Here is an 18501-nt window from a genome sequence, read left to right as displayed (position 1 = left end):
GCCAGAGATGGTAGGACTATAGTTTGAAACTCTGTGGGAAGCTTCTTTTAAAAAATATATATAAGCAACAAACACGTGCAAAGCTGAGCAGACTATCTTATTGTAGTACAATGGACCCATCTGGTGGCTAAAAGTTGGACTTTTGAAAATTACGTATGAAGGTTCCTGTAGCAGACAATCATCAACATCATCCTTTTTGCCGATGCACTTCAATATACAGCTCAATGTGAGAGAAACAATATTGTGCAAGATCATTGTACAGGAATGTATCGGTTGTGTGCAAGATCCTTAGTCTTGCAGTGTAGGTTGGAAAAATTGGCGTTCATCATACAGCAATATGAGGAATTTATATAAGGATTTATTTATTCAATATATATATATATATATACACACACACACATATATATACATACATATATATATACATACATACATACATACATACATACATACATACATACATACATACATACATACATACATACATACATACATTGTCGACTTGTTATATACACACACACACACACACACACACACACACACACACACACACACACACACACACACACACACACACACACACACATATATATATATATACACACACACACACATATATATATACACATACATATATATACACATATATATATATATACACATATATATATATATACACACATACATATATATACACACATACATATATATATACACACATATATATATATACACACACATATATATACACATATATATATATACACACATACATATATATATACACACATACATACATATATATATACACATACATATATATATATATATATACACACATACATACATATATATATACACATACATATACATACATATACATACATATATATATACACATATATATACATATATTGTCGACTTGTTAGAAGCACATAACATGCCATCACAGACAGAAACTAGTGTACATCCTTCGGTTGATTGGTCGAGACGGTGGTGTAAAAAATGATCCCGTGTGCGGCACAAAGAACGGCGCCCCTGTTAATTACAGTAAAATGGCGCTGTCGTCTGCAGGAGGAACAAAGAAGAAAGTTTGCTATTATTATGATGGTAAGATGTATTGTTATGTAGCTTAGTGTGTGTCTTGTCTGCAATATTATTGATTGTATCGGCGAAGGATTTTGGTGCTCGATAAAAAAAAAAAGTATATTTTTGCTGTTGATCCACGTTGAAGTGCCGGAGGTGAGTTAGCATGCTAACGTTACTGTAGCCGCAGAGTGGTTAGCTCGCTAGCTAAGTTAGTCAGCCTGGTTAACCTAGTTAACCTAGTTAGGAATACGTTTTTTTTTGGTGAGCTAGCCAAAGCAACTTGAATGGTCTTTTTTTTTTTTTTTTTTTCCCCCAAATGAGCTAAATTTCCGATATCTAGCTTGCTAGCAAGTTGATGCTTTTCTAAATTTGCGACACCTAGCCTAATAACGAGGAGATGGTTAGGAATTGAGTGTCTTTGAATCACAAATGGCCTCTTCTTATTTATCTACACCATTTGTTTAGTAAAGTGGGGTTATCATGTAGCTAGCGGTGTTGTATAGGTGTGTGTGTGAGAGAGAGGGGTTTGAGCCTGTAGATTCAGATCACTTTTCAGAGGCTGCCCATTTGATTACTATTATAATTTGTGTTTCGTGCTGTGTAGCTACCAGGCTTGCATGTGTGATTCAGGCGTGATAGTGCTATAGCCTGGAACAAAAGCCGGCACTTTAAATCGACCGCTAAGAGCCTGGGAGAGACTGTAATAGAAAGGTTGCTCGTTCGAATCCCAGAGACGACCAGGTGAACAGTGTCTTTTATTGACCCTGTAAGTCGCTCTGGATAAACGCATAAAGCTAAAATGAGAAATGTTAAAGAACACAGTTACATACCTTATCTCTGGGGCTAGGTGGAAGGAAATGTTGTTTCGGTAGTTTGTCTAAACCTCATATTTCCTCTCCCCAGGCGACGTAGGTAATTATTACTATGGCCAGGGACATCCCATGAAACCCCACAGGATCCGTATGACCCACAACCTCCTGCTCAACTATGGACTGTACAGGAAGATGGAGATATATGTAAGCACAGCAGCTACAGGGGGTTTATACACTTTAAAAAAAGAAATATACAAACTTCCTAATTAGTGATGCACACATTAAAAAATAATCCTAAACATCAAATAAGCCAAAGCGATACTTTTCAGAACGTGGCCAAGAGATGGGTCTATAGAGGATGGCGCAGCGGTCTAAGGCACTGCATCTCGGTGCTAGAGGCGTCACTACAGACCCTGGTTCGATTCCAGGCTGTATCATAACCGGTCATGATTGGGAGCACAATTGGCCCGGCGCTGTTCGGGTTTGGCCGGGATAGGCAGTTATTGTAAATAAGAATTTTGTTCATAACTGACTTGCTCTGTTGAATAAAAAAACATGTTATAAATATATTGTATAGGACTGAAGCTGATACGAGTGGACTCCTAATTCTTCAACACACTTTTACACTACAGGTCCAAAGTAACTTTCTGTATAGTTGAGCTGGTCCAAAGTCCTACAGACTTATAAAGACCGAGATGGATAGTTGTGGACAATACGTTTTCTGACCTTCCATATATTTTGGGTTATTGATAATATCAGATGAAATTAGGTGACCATTTTTAGCAACCAGGTGCTTTCCACCTTTAAAAAAAAAAAAAAAAACATTTTTAACTGACTTTTTTTTCTCCATCCCTTTTTGATTTCCTCCGACCTCCTAGAGACCTCACAAGGCCAGTGGAGAGGAGATGACCAAGTACCACAGTGACGACTACATCAAGTTCTTGCGTTCCATCCGGCCAGACAACATGTCAGAGCACAGCAAGCAGATGCAGAGATGTGAGTAGCGGACAGTGTTTCCCCCTAAGCATTGTTTAGGTGGGGCGGCCCTATGTGTTATTTAAAGGGATAGTTCACCCCAAAACCAAGGTTTGCTTTAATGCAATTGGAACGAATGTGCAGGATTCAATCACACATCTCAAATGAGTGTCTTCTATCCTTGCTGCTCTCTAACAGTTAATGTGGGAGAGGACTGCCCAGTGTTTGACGGCCTGTTTGAGTTCTGTCAGCTCTCAACGGGAGGCTCTGTCGGTAAGTCTCATCTCCTCCTTATAGGTCTCCTCCTTATTGACTGTCTCTGTCCTCTCTCTCGCTCCTTATTGACTGTCTCTGTCCTCTCTCTCGCTCCTTATTGCCTGTCTCTGTCCTCTCTCTCTGTCCTCTCTCTCGCTCCTTATTGACTGTCTCTGTCCTCTCTCTCGCTCCTTATTGACTGTCTCTGTCCTCTCTCTCTGTCCTCTCTCTCGCTCCTTATTGACTGTCTCTGTCCTCTCTCTCTCTCCTTATTGACTGTCTCTGTCCTCTCTCTCGCTCCTTATTGCCTGTCTCTGTCCTCTCTCTCGCTCCTTATTGCCTGTCTCTGTCCTCTCTCCTTATTGACTGTCTCTGTCCTCTCTCTCTGTCCTCTCTCTCGCTCCTTATTGACTGTCTCTGTCCTCTCTCTCTCTCTCCTTATTGACTGTCTCTGTCCTCTCTCTCGCTCCTTATTGCCTGTCTCTGTCCTCTCTCTCTGCTCCTTATTGACTGTCTCTGTCCTCTCCTTATTGACTGTCTCTGTCCTCTCTCCTTATTGTCTGTCTCTGTCCTCTCTCTCGCTCCTTATTGACTGTCTCTGTCCTCTCTCCTTATTGACTGTCTCTGTCCTCTCTCCTTATTGACTGTCTCTGTCCTCTCTCTCGCTCCTTATTGACTGTCTCTGTCCTCTCTCCTTATTGACTGTCTCTGTCCTCTCTCCTTATTGTCTGTCTCTGTCCTCTCTCTCGCTCCTTATTGACTGTCTCTGTCCTCTCTCTCGCTCCTTATTGACTGTCTCTGTCCTCTCTCCTTATTGTCTGTCTCTGTCCTCTCTCCTCGCTCCTATTGCCTGTCTCTGTCCTCCTCTCCTTATTGACTGTCTCTGTCCTCTCTCTCCTTATTGACTGTCTCTGTCCTCTCTCTCGCTCCTTATTGACTGTCTCTGTCCTCTCTCTCGCTCCTTATTGACTGTCTCTGTCCTCTCTCTCGCTCCTTATTGACTGTCTCTGTCCTCTCTCTCGCTCTCTTATTGCCTGTCTCTGTCCTCTCTCCTCCTGTCTCCTTATTGCCTGTCTCTGTCCTCTCTCTCGCTCCTTATTGCCTGTCTCTGTCCTCTCTCCTTATTGACTGTCTCTGTCCTCTCTCCTTATTGACTGTCTCTGTCCTCTCTCCTTATTGACTGTCTCTGTCCTCTCTCCTTATTGCCTGTCTCTGTCCTCTCTCTCGCTCCTTATTGACTGTCTCTGTCCTCTCTCTCTCTCCTTATTGACTGTCTCTGTCCTCTCTCTCGCTCCTTATTGCCTGTCTCTGTCCTCTCTCTCGCTCCTTATTGCCTGTCTCTGTCCTCTCTCTCTCTCCTTATTGCCTGTCTCTGTCCTCTCTCCTTATTGACTGTCTCTGTCCTCTCTCCTTATTGCCTGTCTCTGTCCTCTCTCCTTATTGCCTGTCTCTGTCCTCTCTCTCGCTCCTTATTGACTGTCTCTGTCCTCTCTCTCGCTCCTTATTGACTGTCTCTGTCCTCTCTCTCGCTCCTTATTGACTGTCTCTGTCCTCTCTCGCTCCTTATTGACTGTCTCTGTCCTCTCTCTCGCTCGCTTATTGACTGTCTCTGTCCTCTCTCTCGCTCCTTATTGCCTGTCTCTGTCCTCTCTCTCGCTCCTTATTGCCTGTCTCTGTCCTCTCTCTCGCTCCTTATTGCCTGTCTCTGTCCTCTCTCCTTATTGACTGTCTCTGTCCTCTCTCCTTATTGACTGTCTCTGTCCTCTCTCCTTATTGACTGTCTCTGTCCTCTGTCTCCTTATTGTCTGTCTCTGTCCTCTCTCACCTGACCGCCCCTTATTGACTGTCTCTGTCCTCTCTCCTTATTGACTGTCTCTGTCCTCTCTCTCGCTCCTTATTGCCTGTCTCTGTCCTCTCTCTCGCTCCTTATTGCCTGTCTCTGTCCTCTCTCCTTATTGACTGTCTCTGTCCTCTCTCTCGCTCCTTATGCCTGTCTCTGTCCTCTCTCTCGCTCCTTATTGCCTGTCTCTGTCCTCTCTCTCACTTATTGACTGTCTCTGTCCTCTCTCCTTATTGTCTGTCTCTGTCCTCTCTCTCCTTATTGACTGTCTCTGTCCTCTCTCTCGCTCCTTATTGACTGTCTCTGTCCTCTCTCTCGCTCCTTATTGACTGTCTCTGTCCTCTCTCTCGCTCCTTATTGACTGTCTCTGTCCTCTCTCTCGCTCCTTATTGACTGTCTCTGTCCTCTCTCTCTCTCTCCTTATTGACTGTCTCTGTCCTCTCTCCTTATTGACTGTCTCTGTCCTCTCTCTCTGTCCTCTCTCTCTCGCTCCTTATTGACTGTCTCTGTCCTCTCTCTCTCTCTCCTTATTGAATGTCTCTGTCCTCTCTCCTTATTGCCTGTCTCTGTCCTCTCTCCTTATTGACTGTCTCTGTCCTCTCTCTCTCTCCTTGGTGCCTGTCTCTGTCCTCTCTCTCTCTCCTACTATTGCCTGTCTCTGTCCTCTAATCTGTGTGTGTAGCGGGGGCAGTGAAGCTGAACAAGCAGCAGACGGACATCGCCATCAACTGGGCCGGAGGACTCCATCATGCCAAGAAGTCTGAGGCCTCTGGGTTCTGCTACGTCAACGACATCGTCCTCCCCTCTGGTCCATCCTGGAGCTGCCCTTCCTCTGGTGCCAGTAAGAGCCCTGTGTGGTCACCCCCCTTCCCCCCCGTTGGGCCACCCGTCACCCCTCTGGTGTACACCCCCTCCTTTGGGCCATCTTTCCTCTGCTCCCCGTTGGTGTAGCCACCTCACCCGCCCCTCCGTTGAGCCACCTCACCCGCCCCTCCGTTGAGCCACCTCACCCGCCCTACTCCGTTGAGCCACCCCACCCCGCCCCTCCGTTGAGCCACCCGTCACCCCGCCCCTCCGTTGAGCCACCTCACCCGCCCCCTCCGTTGAGCCACCTCACCCCGCCCTTCCGTCTGGTCTAGTCACCTCACCCGCCCCTCCGTTGAGGTCACCTCACCCCTCTGGTCCCCTCCCTTTGAGCCACCTCACCTCCGCCCCCCTCTGTTGAGGTCCACCTCACCCGCCCTCAGGTCCCTCTGTTGGTCTAGCCACCTCACCCTTCCCCGGTCTCCGTTGAGCCACCTCACCCGCCCCTCGTTGAGCCACCTCACCCCTCCCCTCGTTGGGCCACCTCACTACCGACCGCCCCTCGTTGGGCCTACCCGTCAACCTCCTCACCCCGTTGGGCCACCTCACCCGACCGCCCCTCGTTGGGCCACCTCACCCGACCGCCCCTCGTTGGGCCCACCTCACCTTCCTCCTGGTCTACCGCTTCCCTCTGTTACTCCGTCTCCTTCCTCCTGGCCTACTACCTCACCCCCTCTGGTCTACGCCCCTCGTTGGGCCACCTCAACCACCTCACCCGTTGGGCCACCTCAACCACCTCACCCGTTGGGCCACCTCAACCACCCGTTGGGCCACCTCACCCGACTACGCCCCTCATTGGGCCTACCTCACCCGACCGCCCCTTCCCTCTGGTGTACCCGTCTCCTTCCCTCTGGTCTACTACTCCGCCCCTTCCCTTGGTCTACTACCTCTCCCCCTCTGACCGCCCTTCCCTCGTCTGGGGCCACCTCGCCCCCTCTGGTCTACCGCCTTCCTTGGGCCACCTCGCCCCTCTGGTACTACGCTCCTTCCCTCTGGTCTACCACCTCACCCCGTCTCCTTCCCTCTGGGCCTACCCGTCAACCACCCGTTGGGCCACCTCACCCCCTCTGACTACGCCTCCTTCCCTCTGGTGTACTACCTCACCCCTCTGACTACGCCCTTCCCTTGGGCTACGTCTTCTTGTCTTCCGTCTTTCACTTCTGGGGAAAGACACAGAATTCCTTGAAGTGTCGTTCCTCTGGTGTACTACTGTGTGTGTCCTTCCCTCCCTCTGGTGTACTACTCCGTCTCCTTCCCTCTGGTCTACTACTCCGTCTCCTTCCTCTGGTCTACTACTCCGTCTCCTTCCCTCTGGTGTACTACTCCGTCTCCTTCCCTCTGGTGTACTACTCCGTCTCCTTCCCTCTGGTGTACTACTCCGTCTCCTTCCCTCTGGTGTACTACTCCGTCTCCTTCCTCTGGTGTACTACTCCGTCTCCTTCCTCTGGTCTACTACTCCGTCTCCTTCCTCTGGTCTACTACTCCGTCTCCTTCCTCTGGTCTACTACTCCGTCTCCTTCCCTCTGGTCTACTACTCCGTCTCCTTCCCTCTGGTCTACTACTCCGTCTCCTTCCCTCTGGTCTACTACTCCGTCTCCTTCCCTCTGGTCTACTACTCCGTCTCCTTCCCTCTGGTCTACTACTCCGTCTCCTTCCCTCTGGTCTACTACTCCGTCTCCTTCCCTCTGGTCTACTACTCCGTCTCCTTCCCTCTGGTCTACTACTCCGTCTCCTTCCCTCTGGTCTACTACTCCGTCTCCTTCCCTCTGGTCTACTACTCCGTCTCCTTCCCTCTGGTCTACTACTCTGTCTCCTTCCCTCTGGTCTACTACTCCGTCTCCTTCCCTCTGGTCTACTACTCCGTCTCCTTCCCTCTGGTCTACTACTCCGTCTCCTTCCCTCCGGTCTACTACTCCGTCTCCTTCCCTCCGGTCTACTACTCCGTCTCCTTCCCTCCGGTCTACTACTCCGTCTCCTTCCCTCTGGTCTACTACTCCGTCTCCTTCCCTCCGGTCTACTACTCCGTCTCCTTCCCTCCGGTCTACTACTCCGTCTCCTTCCCTCTGGTCTACTACTCCGTCTCCTTCCCTCTGGTCTACTACTCCGTCTCCTTCCCTCTGGTCTACTACTCCGTCTCCTTCCCTCTGGTCTACTACTCCGTCTCCTTCCCTCTGGTCTACTACTCCGTCTCCTTCCCTCTGGTCTACTACTCCGTCTCCTTCCCTCTGGTCTACTACTCCGTCTCCTTCCCTCTGGTCTACTACTCCGTCTCCTTCCCTCTGGTCTACTACTCCGTCTCCTTCCCTCTGGTCTACTACTCCGTCTCCTTCCCTCTGGTCTACTACTCCGTCTCCTTCCCTCTGGTCTACTACTCCGTCTCCTTCCCTCTGGTGTACTACTCCGTCTCCTTCCCTCTGGTGTACTACTCCGTCTCCTTCCCTCTGGTCTACTACTCCGTCTCCTTCCCTCTGGTCTACTACTCCGTCTCCTTCCCTCTGGTCTACTACTCCGAACCATTCACTTCTGGTGTAGACGTTCCCCCTACAGCGAACCATTCACTTCTGGTGTAGACGTTCCTCCTACAGCGAACCATTCACTTCTGGTGTAGACGTTCCCCCTACAGCGAACCATTCACTTCTGGTGTAGACGTTCCCCCTACAGCGAACCATTCACTTCTGGTGTAGACGTTCCCCCTACAGCGAACCATTCACTTCTGGTGTAGACGTTCCCCCTACAGCGAACCATTCACTTCTGGTGTAGACGTTCCCCCTACAGCGAACCATTCACTTCTGGTGTAGACGTTCCCCCTACAGCGAACCATTCACTTCTGGTGTAGACGTTCCTCCTACAGCGAACCATTCACTTCTGGTGTAGACGTTCCCCTACAGCGAACCATTCACTTCTGGTGACCCTTCTTCACTTCTGGTGTAGACGTTCCCCCTGATTTAACCATTCACTTCTGGTGTAGCGGCAGAACCATTCACTTCTGGTGTAGAGTTGTCTGTCCTGTCAGGTACCACCATTCACTTCTGGTGTAGACGTTCCTCCTACAGCGAACCATTCACTTCTGGTGTAGACGTTCCTCCTACAGCGAACCATTCACCATTCACTTATGGTGTAGACGTTCCCCCTACAGCGAACCATTCACTTCTGGTGTAGACGTTCCCCCTACAGCGAACCATTCACTTCTGGTGTAGACAACCTGACTGTGACCCTTCTCCTTTCTCTAGGACACCTGATGATTTAACCATATTGTAAAGGTTAGCGGTCAGAACCTATCGGTGTGTAATGAGTTGTCTGTCCTGTCAGGTACCACCAGAGGGTCTTGTACATAGACATCGACATTCACCATGGAGACGGAGTGGAAGAGGCTTTCTTCACCACAGACCGGGTCATGACGGTGTCCTTCCACAAGTATGGAGAATACTTCCCTGGTACCGGAGACCTGAGGGTGAGTGTGTGTGTGTGTGTCCTCTGGTACCGGAGACCTGAGGGTGAGTGAGTGTGTGTGTCCTCTGGTACCGGAGACCTGAGGGTGAGTGTGTGTGTGTGTCCTCTGGTACCGGAGACCTGAGTGTGTGTGTGTGTCCTCTGGTACCGGAGACCTGAGGGTGAGTGTGTGTGTGTGTCCTCTGGTACCGGAGACCTGAGGGTGTGTGTGTGTCCTCTGGGAGAATACTTCCCTGGTACTGGAGACCTGAGGGTGAGTGTGTGTGTGTGTCCTCTGGGAGAATACTTCCCTGGTACCGGAGACCTGAGGGTGAGTGTGTGTCCTCTGGTACCGGAGACCTGAGTGTGTGTGTGTGTCCTCTGGTACCGGAGACCTGAGTGTGTGTGTGTGTCCTCTGGTACCGGAGACCTGAGGGTGTGTGTGTGTCCTCTGGTACCGGAGACCTGAGGGTGTGTGTGTGTCCTCTGGTACCGGAGACCTGAGGGTGAGTGTGTGTCCTCTGGTACCGGAGACCTGAGAGGGTGAGTGTGTGTCCTCTGGTACCGGAGACCTTAGAGGGTGAGTGTGTGTCCTCTGGTACCGGAGACCTGAGTGTGTGTGTGTGTGTGTGTCCTCTGGTACCGGAGACCTCAGGGTGAGTGTGTGTCCTCTGGTACCGGAGACCTGAGTGTGTGTGTGTGTGTGTGGGAGAATGTTCCTCTGGTACCGGAGACCTCAGGGTGAGTGTGTGTCCTCTGGTACCGGAGACCTGAGGGTGAGTGAGTGTGTCTGTGTGCTGGGGGGGTACCGGAAGCACTGTAGATTTCAGTGTGTTCCTCTGTGTGCTGGGGTACCGGAGACCTCTCTGTGCTGGGTGTGGCTGGGGGGTGTGTCCTGTGCTGGGAGAATGTTCTTCCTGGTACCAGTGCTGGGGGGGTGGGTGGGGTGTTCCTCTGTGCTGGGGGGGGGCACAGTAGATTTCCTCTGTGTTCCTGGGTGTGGGGGGTGTTCCTCTCTGTGCTGGGGAGGGGGGGGGGTGTTCCTCTCTGTGCTGGGGGGGGGGTGTTCCTCTGTGTGTGATTATACTTCCCCCTCTGGAGTGTCTGCCTATATTTGAGTCGTTTCTGTAGTCCAGAATGTACAATACTGTGTGTGTGTGTGTGTGTGTGTGTGTGTGTGTGTGTGTGTGTGTGTGTGTGTGTGTGTGTGTGTGTGTGTGTGTAGGACATTGGAGCAGGGAAGGGGAAGTACTACGCTGTAAACTACCCTCTCAGAGACGGCATCGACGATGAGTCTTACGAAGCCATCTTCAAACCTGTGAGTCTCCTGCTGCTTTTCACTGCAAGGCATTCAGTATTTTTGTTCCATACACACACAAAAGGTAACCTTGTTGTTGTTGTTGTTGTAATCAATGTGTGTGTGTGTTGCTAGGTGATGGCTAAAGTGATGGAGATGTTCCAGCCCAGTGCAGTCGTGTTACAGTGTGGAGCCGACTCTCTCTCAGGAGACAGACTGGGCTGTTTCAACCTCACCATCAAAGGTAACGCACCTGAAGGAGGGCTGTCTTCAGTGTGTGTGTGTGTGTGTGTGTGTGTGTGTGTGTTGCTAGGACTCTCTCTCAGGAGACAGACTGGGCTGTTTCAACCTGACCAAAGGTAACACAGATTTTACTCAACAGTTTGTGTTTTCGGGTGGCGTTACAGTAAGAGTGGAACAATGTAGTTTTAATGATCCTGCTCTAATGGTGTTGGTATTGATGTGTAGGCTTGTTTAGTATTCTGCCTGCCAGCCAGGCATTCTGTCGGTCTGCCTGCCAGCCAGGCGTTCTGTCGGTCTGCCAGCCAGCCAGGCGTTCTGTCGGTCTGCCAGCCAGCCAGGCGTTCTGTCGGTCTGCCAGCCAGCCAGGCGTTCTGTCGGTCTGCCTGCCAGCCAGGCGTTCTGTCGGTCTGCCTGCCAGCCAGGCGTTCTGTCGGTCTGCCAGCCAGCCAGGCGTTCTGTCGGTCTGCCTGCCAGCCAGGCGTTCTGTCGGTCTGCCTGCCAGCCAGGCGTTCTGTCGGTCTGCCAGCCAGCCAGGCGTTCTGTCGGTCTGCCAGCCAGCCAGGCGTTCTGTCGGTCTGCCTGCCAGCCAGGCGTTCTGCTAGGCGTTCTGTCGGTCTGCCTGCCAGCCAGGCGTTCTGTCGGTCTGCCAGCCAGCCAGGCGTTCTGTCGGTCTGCCTGCCAGCCAGGCGTTCTGTCCGTCTGCCAGCCAGCCAGGCGTTCTGTCCGTCTGCCAGCCAGCCAGGCGTTCTGTCGGTCTGCCTGCCAGCCAGGCGTTCTGTCGGTCTGCCAGCCAGCCAGGCGTTCTGTCGGTCTGCCAGCCAGCCAGGCGTTCTGTCGGTCTGCCAGCCAGCCAGGCGTTCTGTCGGTCTGCCAGCCAGCCAGGCGTTCTGTCGGTCTGCCAGCCAGCCAGGCGTTCTGTCGGTCTTCCAGCCAGCCAGGCGTTCTGTCGGTCTGCCAGCCAGCCAGGCGTTCTGTCGGTCTGCCAGCCAGCCAGGCGTTCTGTCGGTCTGCCAGCCAGCCAGGCGTTCTGTCGGTCTGCCAGCCAGCCAGGCGTTCTGTCGGTCTGCCAGCCAGCCAGGCGTTCTGTCGGCAGACCTGCGCCACATGCATGTGAAGACAGAAGAATGGACAATAAAGTTTTGGACCGTTGAACCCCTGACGCTGTGTTTCAGGTCATGCTAAGTGTGTTGAGTCCATGAAGAGTTTCAACCTGCCTCTGTTGATGTTGGGAGGTGGAGGTTATACCATCCGTCGTGGCTTCTGCTGGACAGCCAGGCTGTGGCTCTGGACAGCATCTTCCAGCCAGCCAGGCACACACACACACACACACACACACACACACACACACACACACACACACACACACACACAGTTCTACCTAACGGTCTTCCAGCCAGCCAGGCGCATTATACCTCGGTCTGCAGCCAGCCAGGCGTTCTACCTCGGTTATACTGCCAGCCAGCCACAGCATTATACCTAACGGTCACCAGCCAGCACAGCATTATACTGTCGGTCTGCCAGCCAGCCAGGCGTTTATACCTAACGGTACACACACACACACAGCATTATGTCGGTCTGCCAGCCAGCCACACAGCATTATACCGGTCTGCCAGCCAGCCAGGCATTATACCTCGGCAGACCTGCACACACAGCATTATGCATGTGAAGACAGAAGATTATGGACAATAAAGTTTTGGACCGTTGAACCCACACACAGCTGTGTTTCAGGTCATGCTAAGTGTGTTGAGTACATGAAGAGTTTCAACCTGCACACACACACAGCATTATACTGTTGATGTACCTGGGAGGTGGAGGTTATACCATCCGGTAACGTGGCACACTTATACTGGACCACACACACACCGCTGTGGCTCTGGTACAGCATTATACCTAACGGTACACACACACACACACACACACAGCATTATACCTACACACACACACACAGCATTATACCTAACGGTACACACACACACACACAGCATTATACCTAACGGTACACACACACACACACACACACACACACACACACACAGCATTATACCTACACACACACACACAGCATCATACCTAACGGTACACACACACACATCTCGTTCTACCATTAAGCATCAGCGTAAGATCTCAGTCTCGCTGCTTCACTTTTGACTTTATAATGAATTCTCGTCCAATCAGAGCTGCCTTACAACGATTACTTTGAATACTTTGGTCCTGACTTCAAGCTCCACATCAGCCCGTCTAACATGACCAACCAGAACACCAATGATTACCTGGAGAAGATCAAGTAAGTTACACAGAGAGCCACCGCGCTCTCGCACAGCGGGGTTTCTGTTGGGGAAAATGTGGTGCCGGGTTTGAATTATGGTGTCTACTACACACATGCCGGGGCGGCAGGGTAGCCTAGTGGTTAGAGGGGGGCGGCAGGGTAGCCTAGTGGTTAGAGGGGGCGGCAGGTAGCCTAGGGTTAGCCTAGTGTGGTTAGAGGGGGCGGCAGGGTAGCCTAGTGGTTAGAGGGGGCGGCAGGGTAGCCTAGTGGTTAGAGGGGGCGGCAGGGTGGTTAGCCTAGTGGTTAGAGGGGGCAGGGTAGCCTAGTGGTTAGAGGGGGCAGGGTAGCCTAGTGGTTAGAGGGGGCAGGGTAGCCTAGTGGTTAGAGGGGGCAGGGTAGCCTAGTGGTTAGAGGGGGCAGGGTAGCCTAGTGGTTAGAGGGGGCAGGGTAGCCTAGTGGTTAGAGGGGGGCGGCAGGGTAACCTAGTGGTTAGAGGGGGGCGGCAGGGTAGCCTAGTGGTTAGAGGGGGGTGGCAGGGTAGCCTAGTGGTTAGAGGGGGGCGGCAGGGTAGCCTAGTGGTTAGAGCGTTGGACTGGTAACCGAAAGGTTGCAAGTTCAAATCCACCAGCTGACAAGGTACAAAATCTGTCGTTCTGCCCCTGAACAGGCAGTTAACCCACTGTTCCCAGGCCGTCTTTGAAAATAAGAATTTGTTAGTAAAATAAAAGGTAAAATAAAATCACATATTTAAATGACGGTTATTCATGTTGACAGAGGATGCAATGGCTCACGTCCTTCTCCCTGATTTCCGACAATAACAGTCCACATTTTAAGTTACTTTTCCTCGGGCAACAAGACAATCACTTAGGCCTAATCTACTATAGTACCGAAGTTGACCTAGTCTATTGGTCAGCTTGTCGTTCTGTGTGAAATAAATGGCCTACTCCAAACACACTGGGACGATAGATCCCAAATCACACAACCAGTAGGTCTAAGCTACGTAAAAAAGAAACTATGGAATCATGTAGTAACCAAAAAAAGTGTTAAAGAAATCAAAATATATTTGAGATTCTTCAAAAGTAGCCACCCTTTGCCTTGACAGCTTGGCATTCTCTCAACCAGCTTCATGAGGTAGTCACCTGGAATGCATTTCAATTAACAGGTGTGCCTTGGTAAAAGTTAATTTGTGGAATTTCTTTCCTTAATGCGTTGTGTTGTGACAAGGTACGGGTGGTATACAGAGGAGGCCCTATTTGGTAAATCTTCTGTATACCCCCCCTATCTTGTCACAACTGATTGGCTCAGACGCATTAAGAAGGAAAGAAATTCCACAAATTAACTTTTACCAAGGCACACCTGTTAATTGCAATGCATTCCAGGTAACTACCTCATGAGGCTGGTTGAGAGAATGCCAAGAGTGTGCAAAGGGTGGGTACTTTGAAGAAACTCAAACCTAAAATATATTTTGATTTAACTTTTTTTTATTACTACATGATTCCATAGTTTTGATGTATTCACTATTATTTGCGGCAGGGTAGCCTAGTGGTTAGAGTGTAGGGGCGGCAGGTAGCCTAGTGGTTAGAGTGTAGGGGCGGCAGGTAGCCTAGTGGTTAGAGTGTAGGGACGGCAGGTAGCCTAGTGGTTAGAGTGTAGGGACGGCAGGTAGCCTAGTGGTTAGAGTGTAGGGACGGCAGGTAGCCTAGAGGTTAGAGTGTAGGGACGGCAGGTAGCCTAGAGGTTAGAGTATAAGGACGGCAGGTAGCCTAGAGGTTAGAGTATAGGGACGGCAGGTAGCCTAGAGGTTAGAGTATAGGGACGGCAGGTAGCCTAGAGGTTAGCGTGTAGGGACGGCAGGTAGCCTAGTGGTTAGAGTGTAGGGTCGGCAGGTAGCCTAGTGGTTAGAGTGTAGGGACGGCAGGTAGCCTAGTGGTTAGAGTGTAGGGGTGGCAGGGTAGCCTAGTGGTTAGAGTGTAGGGACGGCAGGTAGCCTAGAGGTTAGAGTGTAGGGACGGCAGGTAGCCTAGAGGTTAGAGTGTAGGGACGGCAGGTAGCCTAGAGGTTAGCGTGTAGGGACGGCAGGTAGCCTAGAGGTTACAGTGTAGGGTCGGCAGGTAGCCTAGTGGTTAGAGTGTAGGGACGGCAGGTAGCCTAGTGGTTAGAGTGGAGGGGGGGCAGGGTAGCCTAGTGGTTAGAGTGTAGGGGCGGCAGGTAGCCTAGTGGTTAGAGTGTAGGGACGGCAGGTAGCCTAGTGGTTAGAGTGGAGGGAGGGGCGGCAGGGTAGCCTAGTGGTTAGAGTGTAGGGTCGGCAGGTAGCCTAGTGGTTAGAGTGTAGTGTCGGCAGGTAGCCTAGTGGTTAGAGTGTAGGGTCGGCAGGTAGCCTAGTGGTTAGAGTGTAGGGTCGGCAGGTAGCCTAGTGGTTAGAGTGTAGGGTCGGCAGGTAGCCTAGTGGTTAGAGTGTAGGGGCGGCAGGTAGCCTAGTGGTTAGAGTGTAGGGTCGGCAGGTAGCCTAGTGGTTAGAGTGTAGGGACGGCAGGTAGCCTAGTGGTTAGAGTGTAGGGTCGGCAGGTAGCCTAGTGGTTAGAGTGTAGGGTCGGCAGGTAGCCTAGTGGTTAGAGTGTAGGGGCGGTACCTAGTGGTTAGCCTAGTGGTTAGAGTGTTGGACTAGTAACTGGAAGGTTGCAAGTTCAAACGCCCGAGCTGACAAGGTACAAATCTGTCGTTCTGCCCCTGAACAGGCAGTTAACCCACTGTTCCTAGGCCGTCATTGAAAATAAGATTTATTAACTGACTTTCCTGGTTAAATCAAATAATTATACAATGTAGATAGTAAAAAATAAAGAAAAACCCTTGAATGAGTAGGTGTTCTAAAACTTTTGACCGGTAGTGACCGTACTCAGCATCTCTCTCCCTCCCCAGACAGAGGCTGTTTGAGAACCTGCGCATGCTGCCCCACGCCCCGGGGGTTCAGATGCAGGCCATCCCAGAAGACGCTCCACACCCCGACTCTGGAGATGAGGAGGACGAGAGCCCTGACAAACGCATCTCCAGTAAGTACACACACACCCACTAGCTCCTCCAACAAGAGTACTGTCTCATCGCGTGTTATGAATCTCTTATTGGACTGTGTGTGTGTTCCTGTATAGTTCGGGCCCATGATAAGAGGATAGCCTGTGAAGAGGAGTTCTCCGACTCTGAGGATGAGGGACAGGGAGGAGGGGGAAGGAGGAACGCTGCCAACCACAAGAAGACCAAACGAGTCAAGACTGAGGAGGAGAAAGAGAAGGAGGCAGAGGAGAAGAAAGGTAAACAACTAACACACTGACAGGACATGACGACACACTGACAGGACACGACGACACACTGACAGGACACGACGACACACTGACAGGACACGACGACACACTGACAGGACACGACGACACACTGACAGGACACGACGACACACTGACAGGACACGACGACACACTGACAGGACACACTGACACACTGACAGGACACACTGACAGGACATGACGACACACTGACAGGACACGACGACACACTGACAGGACACGACGACACACTGACAGGACACGACGACACACTGACAGGACACGACGACACACTGACAGGACACGACGACACACTGACAGGACACGACGACACACTGACAGGACACGACGACACACTGACAGGACACGACGACACACTGACAGGACACGACGACACACTGACAGGACACGACGACACACTGACAGGACACGACGACACACTGACAGGACACGACGACACACTGACTGGACACGACGACACACTGACTGGACATGACGACACACTGACAGGACACGACGACACACTGACAGGACACGACGACACACTGACAGGACACGACGACACACTGACAGGACACGACGACACACTGACAGGACACGACGACACACTGACAGGACACGACGACACACTGACAGGACACGACGACACACTGACAGGACACGACGACACACAGACAGGACACGACGACACACTGACAGGACACACTGACAGGACACGACAGACACACTGACTGGACAGGACACACTGACAGGACACACTGACAGGACACGACGACACACTGACAGGACACGACGACACACTGACAGGACACGACGACACACTGACAGGACACGACGACACACTGACAGGACACGACGACACACTGACAGGACACGACGACACACTGACAGGACACGACGACACACTGACAGGACACGACGACACACTGACAGGACACGACGACACACTGACAGGACACGACGACACACTGACAGGACACGACGACACACTGACAGGACACGACGACACGCTGACAGGCCCGGGACGCTGGACATGACGACACACTGACTGGCCCGGGACGCTGGACATGACGACACACTGACTGGCCCCGGGACGCTGGACATGACGACACACTGACTGGCCCCGGGACGCTGGACATGACGACACACTGACTGGCCCCGGGACGCTGGACATGACGACACACTGACTGGCCCCGGGACGCTGGACATGACGACACACTGACTGGCCCCGGGACGCAGGACATGACGACACACTGACTGGCCCCGGGACGCTGGACATGACGACACACTGACTGGCCCCGGGACGCTGGACATGACGACACACTGACTGGCCCCGGGACGCTGGACATGACGACACACTGACTGGCCCCGGGACGCTGGACATGACGACACACTGACTGGCCCCGGGACGCTGGACATGACGACACACTGACTGGCCCCGGGACGCTGGACATGACGACTGGCCCGGGACGCTGGACATGACGACACACTGACTGGCCCCGGGACGCTGGACATGACGACACACTGACATGTTCTGTTTTCCTTAGATGTGAAAGAGGAGAAAGAGACAGAGGAGAAGATGGACACAACAGGGTGAGTCGTAACCACAACACTTGACTTTAAATGTAACTGATCCGGTCTAAGCCCAGTCAACTAGCATTTGTTCATTTCACCACCAGGCCAACAGAAGAAACGAAGACGTCCTGAAGTGGGGAGCAGCAGATAAACAGGGGCTTCCAGTTGTGAATCTAATCCATCGAAAATGGACTGTAAAATTATTCTCTCAACACACTTTCAGTATTTCCTCAAACAGTCAAATGTTTTAGCCTGTGTCAGTGTTGAAATGCTCTTTTATTAACTCGTGTCTCTGCCACCTATTTAAATGTTGTTGTTTTTTTATACCATGTGTTTAGTTATGAGGATCTGAAGCAGTAGGGTCCCATTTCAATAGTCTAAAACAGCCTGGTTGGGATTTAATCCCAGTTCCTGCTGTCGTGCACACTGCTCTCTAACAGACGTACGGTCGCTTCAAATCAAATTTATTTATATCGCCCTTCGTACATCAGCTGATGTCTCAAAGTGCTGTACAGAAACCCATCCTAAAACCCCCAAACAGCAAG

General features: G+C 51.3%; 1 protein-coding gene and 1 long non-coding RNA gene across 5 annotated transcripts; both read left to right on the top strand.

The window, feature by feature from the left end:
* Positions 1-969: 969 nt before the first annotated feature.
* On the top strand, positions 970-18150 carry LOC118397717 (probable histone deacetylase 1-B). Its single transcript, XM_052469300.1, has 14 exons — positions 970-1110; positions 1993-2105; positions 2780-2897; positions 3075-3149; positions 5654-5779; positions 9129-9286; positions 10490-10582; positions 10697-10805; positions 11977-12114; positions 12980-13088; positions 15987-16117; positions 16214-16372; positions 17929-17974; positions 18061-18150. The coding sequence occupies exons 1-14, from the start codon at positions 1056-1058 to the stop codon at positions 18086-18088; spliced, it is 1458 nt and encodes a 485-aa protein (XP_052325260.1). The 5' UTR covers positions 970-1055; the 3' UTR covers positions 18089-18150.
* LOC127909175 (uncharacterized) lies at positions 14471-15692 on the top strand. 4 transcript variants are annotated; one of them, XR_008070052.1, is made up of 4 exons: positions 14471-14807; positions 14872-14924; positions 15054-15213; positions 15412-15692. It is a non-coding gene; the product is annotated as an uncharacterized LOC127909175 (long non-coding RNA). The 4 variants fall into 4 exon arrangements; XR_008070050.1 differs by lacking the exon at positions 15054-15213 and having other exon boundaries at positions 14872-14956; positions 15347-15692; XR_008070053.1 differs by lacking the exon at positions 15054-15213 and having other exon boundaries at positions 14872-14988; positions 15444-15692.
* Positions 18151-18501: the final 351 nt, after the last annotated feature.

The sequence above is a fragment of the Oncorhynchus keta genome, chromosome 19, assembly GCF_023373465.1.
Source record: "Oncorhynchus keta strain PuntledgeMale-10-30-2019 chromosome 19, Oket_V2, whole genome shotgun sequence".
Taxonomy (NCBI): domain Eukaryota; kingdom Metazoa; phylum Chordata; class Actinopteri; order Salmoniformes; family Salmonidae; genus Oncorhynchus; species Oncorhynchus keta.
This window is presented reverse-complemented; position numbering and strand designations above follow the sequence as displayed.

Excerpts from the sequence above, each read along its gene's own strand:
- LOC118397717 (XM_052469300.1), top strand. The coding sequence starts at position 1,056 with ATGGCGCTGTCGTCTGCAGGAGGAACAAAGAAGAAAGTTTGCTATTAT. Across the intron at positions 2,106-2,779 it reads ACAGGAAGATGGAGATATAT|AGACCTCACAAGGCCAGTGG; the intron begins GTAAGCACAGCA and ends CCGACCTCCTAG. Across the intron at positions 13,089-15,986 it reads GATTACCTGGAGAAGATCAA|ACAGAGGCTGTTTGAGAACC; the intron begins GTAAGTTACACA and ends CTCCCTCCCCAG.